The sequence below is a fragment of the Varroa destructor genome, unplaced genomic scaffold (genome assembly GCF_002443255.2).
Source record: "Varroa destructor unplaced genomic scaffold, Vdes_3.0 BEIS01000004.1, whole genome shotgun sequence".
Lineage (NCBI taxonomy): Eukaryota > Metazoa > Arthropoda > Arachnida > Mesostigmata > Varroidae > Varroa > Varroa destructor.
The window spans coordinates 45,099,863-45,110,242 of NW_019211457.1; the positions used below are offsets into that span (position 1 = coordinate 45,099,863).

Sequence of the window (10,380 nt, forward strand, 5' to 3'; positions counted from 1 at the left end):
CTTTGAAAATATCACAAAGGCTATATTTAGGTGCATCAGCGGCCTGTATTTAATTAGATACGACAATTGACGTTCCGAAAATTGCACAAGCTTTTTTTGTCATTAATTGTTCTTTATTATTCGGGTTTTTTTCCGAAGATGACACAACGTTTCGGCGGGCCGAATCGATTACAATTCAGTTGTAAACATACCTTTAACAGTAGCTAAAGGTAAAACTAATAATGACTAAAAGGACGCATACATGAAACAAGATTTGAGTTTATTCAACATTTAAAAATGATTTTTTGTGCATATCCACAATCAGCTGTATGCAAACAAGCTTGTTTTGTCTCCGTATACCTTCACGCCTCGATTTAAAACTAGAACGAGGCTAACGAGGAATACTACTAGCTTCACTAAGATGGCCGTACGTGTCAACAACGCTTCAAAAATCTAGAACAAAAAAATTCTCCATTCCGGGAGTCACAAGCACCTTGTCTTAATTTCCGGCTTGTGCAATATATCCTTCATCATTACTCGGGTGCCAATCCAAAATCCGATGGCTTCGATAGACAAATTACGTGATCTAATGCCACTAGTATACACCAGTCAATATACAGGCTTAATGGAGCGCTCTTGGTATAAAAATGATACGCAATGTGACGATTAAACGCTCCAAAACGATTTCCAATTATAGGTAGATTAACTGTTCAAGGATATCCCGTAATTAATGTTTGCTAGTTCGTAACCAAAGTGACTAATTCGGCGCAGGTAGTTCTCATAAGAAGAAAGACGCGCAGTATTCAAGACGTTGGTCATGTTTATATATGAACAATCTCTACACGTAAATGCTCACTGACAGAAAAACTTACATGATCCATTCACTTTTTCCCGTAGGACTTAAAAGACTTTCTTCTCCCATAAACGGTTGTCGTGGCAGCTCTTAATGCTAACTACAAGCACGTTCCATATCGTGATGTACGACACAAATTGTACAATTTTTTTGAATCTACATAAACAGCCTATGCGTCACATTTAGCAGGACAGCAAAACAATTAAGTTAGATAAAATTACCAAAAATACGTCACTTTCAATGGATAATAACACCGCCGACGAATCAAAGCCGGTAAGTATTATGATATAATCCTTCATAAAATTTCGGGAAACATCGTAGGGCATAAATATGACTCGTGGCTCAAAGGAACCTTATGAAACTTATGGCCACCCGATTTCGAGCCGGTTCGACAGACATCACCCGACCCTCGATCGCGTCCCCAACATGAAGTTTACCGTTGGCAGCACCCATGAAGCGAGTCGGTAACAAGACATCGTTGCCAAGAGCGACATCGACGAAAGCACCGAAAGGAACAACGTTCATAACTTTTCCACGCATTGTGTCACCCGGTCGTACATCACTGATGGTACGAAGTGATTCACTAAAGATCGGTGCGCTGCCTTCATCACGAAGGTCGGAACCTCGTGGAGCCGCCAGTGCCTTCAAGATAAACTCGACTGTGTGCTGAGATACGGAGAGTTTCGATATGAGTCTGCTGAATGTAGCGGGTTTCGTTTCATTAACAATGACCGCGATAAAATGCGGTGTCCCTACTTCATTGACATCGAGATTCAACTCTTTAATAATAGCGCGGGCTGTTGAATACGATTCGGGATGAACAATGGTTGTATCCAAGGGTTCGAACTCCTCAGAAATCGTCTGTTTCATATTCGGCTTCTTTACTCGAGTTACAATAACACTTTCATCTAAGCATTTTTGAACCGTTTCGGGTAAGATCTTAACGAATCCCGCACATTGCTCGTATCTCGTTGGCCCTATGTGCGGTACAAGTTGCAGCTGTTCGCGATTCATGAAAGGCCCATGTTTTTGACGATACTCGATGATGTTGCGCGCTGCCATTGCATTTAGCCCTGCCACCTGTCGGAGAAGAAATTCTGGACAAACATTGACGTCGACACCAACAAAACTGACACATTCAACTACTGTTCCCTGAAGTGACTCTTTAAGTCTAGACTCATTAATATCATGTTGGTACATGCCGACTCCAAGATGTCGCGGTTCGACCTTGACGTACTCAACAAGTGGGTCCTGCAATCGTCGGGCAATAGCTACGGCACTTTTCACAAAGCTATCCAGCCCTGGTAATTCCTTTTCAGCTTCTGCCGAAACGCTGTATACCGACACGCCAGCCTCACGGACCGTTGAGAAGCGTACCTTTTGTCCAGCAAACAGCCCTTCGCGGCTGCACTCCGATATCATAGCTTTAACCTGTTGGCTTCCTTTCCCATCGCCGACGGCCACGAGATTGCACTCGTAAGTTGTGATGAGTCTGGCAAGTTGGCGTTTGGCCGCATGCCGCTCTCGATCGGGGTACATGACTCCATAAGATAGAACCTCACCTGTCTTCGAAATCATTGCCATCTTGCATCCATTTGCAAAGCCTGGATCTACGCCTAACACCGCTTCGCCTCGAACAGGTGAAGCCATCAATAACGAACGGAGATTAGATGCGAATACTTTAATCGCTTCATTCTCAGCTCGCTCCTTAAGGTGAGCTCGCACCATACGCGTTAAATAGGGCTTACATAATCGTTCACTGCAGTCCGATACAGTGCTCTCTATCAGATTCTGGCACGCTTTATCCAAGGTGTTTGGGCCAAACCTCTGACGAAGTACGTCTTTTAAAGAATGCAGAACGAAATCAGGTACCTGTACTGCGACACTAAGAAAGCCCAGATTTTCTCCACGATTTATAGCCAGCACCTGAAAGGAAAAAGATGAAAAGTTAAAATCCTATGGCAACGCCGGAATAAATTTAATGCACTGCCTGGTGTAGCATAAACAGTACGTATTAATGAGACTTAAAAGAATGCCAACCTGATGGCTGTCAATAGCAGAGATGCTCCGTTGAAACTGGAAATAGTCCTGAAATTTTACTTCACTTTCCTTAGGGTTGACGGGTACCTTCGACAAGGCCTTCTTCTTTTTTACCAGGAGACTTAGCTGAGATGATCGACTCATGCCGTTCAAAGTATCCAAAATAACACGGTCTTTTCTAAGCTCATCGGCTAAAATGTATTGGATTGACTGCAGCACTTCTTGCTGGGTTCGCTTACCTTCAACTGCTGGATCAACAAAAGACGTGATCTCAAGTTCGTCAAACTTTTTTTCGCCCCGCCAGAAGCTTAGGGCTATCGGCTCTAATCCAATACTACGCGCTTTGCCGGCGTAAGTTCTCGGCCCACTTGTTTTAAGAGGTTCGGCGACAAGGTCCAGTTCATCGCATGATTTTGCCAGAAAAATAGCGTTACGAACCGAACTGGTCAGCTGGCCTTGCGCAGCCAGCTTCGTAGAAAGGGCCTCCGCTTTCTTACGTACTTGTAAAAGTCGCTTATGCTCATCTTGTATCATTTGTATTGAATCGGTGGATAGTCCGCCCGATTGTTCGCGCCGATAGCGGCAAATAAACGGTATAGTGGCGCCTTGTTCTAGCATTTGAACTACCCGTTTCACTGACGTATAGTTCACATCGACTTTGTTTGAAACAATTTCATAAATGTCCCATAAACCATCCGACATTTTCGAAGTTCCCGGTTGTTCGTCTACGTTGATGATCTCACCATCGACAAATTTACTGTATGTAGTTTGCTCCTGCTCAAGGTTAGATGCATTTGCAGGTTTTGATGTAACCTTCTTTTTGCCTGGCGTCACTGGTTCTTCTTTAATTCGCACAAGACTTGCCTTTGCCTTACGATCTGTCGCTGACTGAAGTCGCTTTAGAACAAGTTTTTTTTTGCCGATCGTGTTTTTTGGCGGTGTTTTTGATAGCCTAGATTTCAATTTGGGACTTAGAGTTTTTTTTAGACTAATCGGATTCGCTCGTGACGGAACTTGTACACGTAAATTGAAAGGAACACAAGATACCTCTTCGCTTGGCGAAGATTTAAATGGAGAAAACCTATTAGATAATTGAGCCCTGGTGGAAGTCACGGAAAATGCAGAAAACACAGATTTTAGCACGGCTTCTACGGGGTGACTTTCAGAGTTCAATTCCTGTGAAAGTTTTGACCCTGAAGTTGAAGGAATTTGAGTTGCCTCGCGAGAATTTAAACGAGGTTCACGTGTAGCCCCGGTGGAGCCATTTTTTCGCTGAGGCTGCGGCATAACCCTTGCGTGGCTAACAGGCCGAACCTGAAAAGTTGAGTAAATGCCGGGTCTTGATCATCAAAAAAAAAATGTTTGCTGTTTATAATTTATATGAAGACAGGTTCACAAATGATACGCTTATAGTCAACCCTCCAAAGTACTCTTGTTGGTTACTCTAAGTTTCCACATTCGCGCTCAAAGAAATTTAACGTTATTTTTTCTTCTTTTATATTCTATGTACATAAAAGATTGTTAATAATGGAACAGACAGTAAGTGGCATCGTTATGGTAGAGTTTGAGTTTTCGTGTGCGTTTTCCTAGTTAGGATAATCATTAGAGCAATAGTTTCAGACCGATAACTTGCTCAAGATTCGGCAAATAAATGCTCACTCAGTATTTATTGGAGTGTTTTAAAGCAACGAGAAGGAAATCAGGATGGTTCTCAATTGGCTTTTTTTCTTAATATTAACACCGTTCCTTCTTACTAACAGGAAGCGGAAATTCATAATTTTCCATTAAAAAACAAGGGCAATATTTGGTAATCGTATAGAGCTGGGAAAGGCTATTAAAGGTAAAAATAAATAAATAAATAAATAAAAACATTAGATAGTTTCTCTTTTCTTTTTCATTAGTGTTAATTTGCTCGTCTTATGTAAATACCTAAAATAAAGTATTTAGCTTCTTATTTTTGGGCTAAACAACTATTTACACTAGAGGACTCATAGAACAACCGGAGCATCGAAACGCATCCTTTTACTATGTTCCCTACAGTTTTTTTTTTAAATAGAATCTGACCTTTTTAATAGCAACTATATTCATTCACCTTTAGGGAATTACGTTTGTGATATACAGTTGAGAGCTTTTCAACCTTGCTCCTTGAGTTCATTCTTTTTGACAAGGTGATCTGAGGGGTTGTTGGTAGAATCTGAGTCAGAATATCTTGCTCCGGAAGAACATCTACCTCCGAGAGTACTTGAGTCATGACTTCGGCTTCCGAATATGCTGTTGCCTGCATAACTTTTCCAGGGGACAACGCCTTATCGTAAAAGAAATACATTTTTAATTAACATTAATTGGATGTAACACGTTGAGCAGGTAAGGGAATAGAATAACATAGTGATCGTCGTACACTGTACGCTAAAACGGTTTAAACGAAACCAAGTACAATATTTGGTCTTATAGAAAAAAAAAAAGTAAACGTTCATATAGCAGAGGTAAGTTTCGGTTTGCGATAATCGTTGTTCTCTAACTGGGTTACTTAATGAGTTGCGTAAATAAATCAAGCTGTCGCCGTTCACATTTGTTATGAAGCTGCAAAACTAGAAAGGTAATATATATATATATATATATATAAAAAAAAGAGCATCAGGAAAATATCTTATGAAACCAACCTCGCAGTTATCGTCACTTCTGGATGCGTGTTCTGGTTCTAGCTTAACTTGTGATGCACTGTAATGGATGTTCGTATCCACACCGGCGGACGGCCGCTCCTGTTTGATTTGTCCTCCAACAAAAGAAACCCCATCCAATTTCTGAGAAAATAACAGATTAGGCGAATCCCCTTGAGGTCCTTCTTGTTCAGATGTTCTGCAAATCTCCTCTTTAACCGATACACTGCCAAATCCCTCACCATTATCAAGCGATAAATATTTAGTTTCCGCCTGGTGAACGTAATTAATTGGTATCCGTCAGCCCTCTAAATCTATTTTAATATCGAACTTACTCTATCCATATAGTAAATATAAATATTCGAGGTTGTTCATAACACAGATCAAGTTTCAATATGATGCCTTTATTATAACAATTCCATTGCGGCATATGAGCATTGCTGAAAAAGGTTAATCATCGGTAAATTGCTTATAATAGTATTAATAAATTGAAGTCAAGTTTCAACTTACCAAGTTTTCTTTTTGCACCGAGTTACCCAAGGTATCCTCATGAACTCGCCTAAAACAATCATTCATCCTTTGCACGCTAACTGGTACTGACTGTTTCAACCGTTGAATTTTATTCACTGATCCATTGTAAAGTTCTCTTTCGTGTCGTCGCTTCGACGGAACCGCGATGGGTCCTTCGACATCTTCTGCTGGCTCCCGCTTAACGAGGTTGTCTCGAGGCTGCACCATATCTTCCTCATCGTCGCTTATTAGATAACTAATCGGCCTAGGGACCTTGCGCTTCGGCATAATTTTTTGCCTCGGTGATGACTACCAAGGTGATGAAAAAAACAGAACGGTCTGAGGAATTAACTCTACATGAATGTTGTAGTAAAGCAATGCCCTTGTTCTTAGGAGGATTGATTTATTGGTTGCATCTCTATGGTGTGCGACGTGATGTCGCTACTTAAAAGCAAAAAACAGTAATGACTATAAAGCATATACTACTTAAAGTTATTTGTTATAGCTTTGATTTGTATGTGAGTAGTATTTAGGGTTTACGACTATTTAAGGCTGTTGAGCGACCTCTACATTTTGTAAGTTCAAGTAAGTTATGCTAAGCGAACCAAAGTATATAGCTGTTAAGCATTTAGTCAGTCAGTCGGTCACTGGTAAGAAGGAAAAATTGTTAATAAGATAATCTCATGATATATTTTATTTTTCGGATTGATTCCGTCCCCATGACGGCGGGATGATAATGTGTTTACGCAACATACCTGATGACAGGCGAGGTAGACACGCTTCGTTTTAAGTTGAAAACCGACCATTTGAAGCCATACTTACACGCAATACTCGAAATTATTAGAATTCATTGATTATAAGGCGCCTGAGCAGCCCATAAAGTTTTAAATGATATCCAATTTTACGGATTTCCTCACTGCCACTACGATACGAAGCTACCGAAAAGCTTGTTTTTTAGCACTAGATATGAATAGAGATTCTATTTTCTTTGTGTGTCCTTAAAAATACAATCATAATTTACTAGTAAAAAGAATGATTACATATTTTTAATTGAATACGTTCTCGGCCTCATACATGCCTATTAAGCAAATATATATATTTGCTATATATATATATTTGCATATATATATATACATATATATATGTGTGTATCTATGAATTAAGCTCTTTTTAACAATAATAATAATAACGTTAAATATGATCATTTATTAAGAGCAATTTACCCGTTAATTTTTATTTGTGTATTTTACTTAGACAGATCAACCATAAAATGGGTGCTTAAAGTAAATATAGTATATATATATATATATATATATATATAAATATAATATAATAAATAAAGAACAATTATTATGGCATCCTACCGGTATTACTACATTTTTTTGTACAACGGAACCATTTAGATTCTAAATGCAAGATTCACTTCTTGAAATGTAATGTCAGAGTTTTTTCATAATGAATTAACTCAACCCTAAATCATTTTTATAATGATTCCGGAGTTTTTTTCCGTTCCACCAATTAACGACTAGTTAACAAGAAGGCAAAAAAACTTATATCCTTAACTTAAATTTAAATCATCGTATAGTCTAGAGACACGCTAGTTTTTAAAGTGTTTTTTTTATGCATTTGTCCCAAATTTTTGGAGGTTTACACATACACTACATTGTTCGACATCTGTCAGTTTCGAGGTAAATAAAGCGCACAGAGAATTAAGACACAACATTTTAGGAAATCATTAAAATGCTTACTTCAGCTGCACCCATCAACCGCTGTCTTCTCGATGCTCGCGTACACCTGGCTTCCATGGTTTGTGTATCTTACTGAAAATTTTCCCGTTTCATGGTTGCCAATTTACGCCATTATAAACAACAGAAGCAACCACTTCAGACAGTTGTTTTTCTATAGTTTTTCAGTGCACATATATTCCACACTAAATCAGTGGCTGACAGCAGAATCTCATTTGTACTTTTGTACACTTTGTACCCGCTGGCCCACTTTTCGCTGTCAGTGGAAGATTTCGTTCATTTTCGTACACATCTCATATAATCCGACAGTTGGTTAACAGACGATCCTACTTTGTATTGTTGTTTTATGGCATTCGGGCGCAACGCGCATCTCTACCAAGCGCGCGAAAATTGAAATCAACTTTGTTTTTTCGAAAATAGCGATGGCTCGATAGTATATGTTAATTATCGAAGGGCGTATAATTGACTATAATATATACGGATATAGAGGCGGACCTTGCCACAAAATTCTTCATAGGATTCTCCTGGGATTGTAGATACAATAGTTCTTTTCAGTATTTCGCAGACTTTTTTTGAAAATAAAAAAAAATCGTATTCAATATACACAGCATTTGCAATTAGACCTTATAATAACATTATTTGGAATGATGATTATAATCTATATATCTAGGAGGATACCATTTATGTGTTATACACTGATTAAAACGCGGTTCGTTGAGGTTTCTAAATTTTGTAAAGGATTATGATAAGCATATTCTAAACTCTTTTGTATAATATTTTTTTTGGACTTTTCATAATTTAATTATTGTTTTCTTCGCATTAGGTAACGTTGCTACTCTAAGCAAAGCAGTTGAAGATACTCCCGAAGGGAACTCTTGTTATTTGTTTTTTATTTTGCTTTTTCTTCAGTTAAATTTCCCTTGTTGCGAGTTGTTATATAAAACTCATCCCTTAAATCCTAATTAACTATGGAAAAAGTAATAATTAAATTGAAAAGCGGTAAATAGAGCTGAAATGTATCTTTAGTAGAAATAAATGCGTGTTATTAGTTCAGTTAAGCTACCTGCTTGAAGTTGAATTCAAGTATCACTTGTCGAAATCATTCAATAAATGATAATTCATTCAACTCTAACGTTTCTTTAACGTTTGTTCTTCTGTTGAAGGGAGATTTAAGGTAACCATTTTTATGTTGTGCTATAATGTATTGTAAAAATGACTGTAAACATTATGAGCTAATAAAAGTCACATTACCTATTATAAATAAAATACTTTCTCTTCATGTCAAATCAACTGAATGACGAAAATGACTTTTAAAATGAAAAATAATAACGAATCTCACAATGCGACATTTCATCGCTTTATAAAAATCAATTGGTAACAAAAGGTGTGGGTCCCAATAATACAGTTTGGTAATTCTACGTTTAACACCTGGTTATGTTATGAGCGAGCGGGCATTGAGCCTGAGACCACATTCAATGAAGTGAACAAGCATACTATATTTTTTACTATATTTTTTCTATTGGTTAAACCCATTAGTTTTGATTGATTGTTTTTACTTACTTATATCAGGGCTTCTTCTCCCAAATGACCACCCTAACAGATGCTCGAAAGAGAAAAGTAGTTCACAAGCACAGCTGAAGCGTGTGAGCTAGCGTATATTTTATTCAACTCAAAGACCCGTTAACCGAAAGGCTCTCACTACTATTATTGGTTTACCCTATAGCTACTTGACCACTCTGGAGCGTAGGCTCCTTTATGGATAAGATGCTAGCACTATAACCTCGGTCAATCAGAAAATCATATCATCAATCATCAGAAGGATTGGAAAAGATGTAATGATTTATGTGCGTCAAATTAAATATATACAATATTTTTTACGTTTACCGTAATCAGCGTAATTTATGAAAACTCTGCATACGTTAAGGTGAAAAATATTGAATAATAATAACTTCGTAAGTCTTCAGTTACAACGCGATGTCCATTTACGCATGGTTTGTTGAGTTGAAACCGGCGACTGTCTAATCTCGGTGGGCGCTATTCAAATAACAGTTCATGCGTTATGCAGCTTGTTCTAATTATTCCGTTTCTGTTGACCTTCACAAGGTCATTAATGCATCCTTTCCGCTGTTACAAAGATTATTATAAACCCTTTCCCACCAGTGGCAGGTTTTTACATTGACGCGTTGTTTGTGAGACTCACGTCTGCCTAGCACCTATTAGTTCGAATTTTATCATAGCAACGGATGCTACACTCATGTGAGTCGAACGTGCTCGGCCAGTTCTTATGCTAAACGAGTACTGGACCAGCTCTGGCCACCTGAGAGAACCGTTATTTTGTTATATGAAATTAGATGTATTTCTATATATGGTGGAATGAGTAAGATGATTCATCTCATGGTTCAGAAACAATATCATTTTCTTGCTGGAAGAGTGCTTCATTGGAAGGCGCAGAATACGTCCGCTACTGACGAAATCCAGTTTCACTGTGATTTTTGCCGAAGATTACTCACTAGCATCACTTACAACTAGTCCGTTCAGTAGTTAGGGACAAAGAGAAGGCATTTCTAGCTTTGTCACGAGAGGTTAATCCCCGTAA

At 38.4% G+C, this 10,380-nt stretch overlaps 1 protein-coding gene across 5 annotated transcripts; it reads right to left on the reverse strand.

The window, feature by feature from the left end:
• Positions 1-238: 238 nt before the first annotated feature.
• LOC111249146 (uncharacterized) lies at positions 239-8,235 on the reverse strand. 5 transcript variants are annotated; one of them, XM_086988208.1, is made up of 7 exons: positions 7,788-8,235; positions 6,795-6,856; positions 6,040-6,348; positions 5,533-5,802; positions 4,965-5,177; positions 2,873-4,186; positions 239-2,758 (listed from the first exon to the last, which is right to left on the reverse strand). In XM_086988208.1, exons 2-7 carry the CDS (start codon positions 6,843-6,845, stop codon positions 1,175-1,177), a joined length of 3,741 nt encoding a protein of 1,246 aa, XP_086844334.1. In that variant the 5' UTR covers positions 6,846-6,856; positions 7,788-8,235; the 3' UTR covers positions 239-1,174. The 5 variants fall into 5 exon arrangements, with proteins under 5 accessions (XP_086844334.1, XP_086844335.1, XP_022658335.1 ...); XM_086988209.1 differs by lacking the exon at positions 6,795-6,856 and having other exon boundaries at positions 6,040-6,378; positions 7,788-8,233; XM_022802600.2 differs by lacking the exon at positions 6,795-6,856 and having other exon boundaries at positions 7,788-8,232.
• Between the last annotated feature and the right edge of the window lie 2,145 nt (positions 8,236-10,380).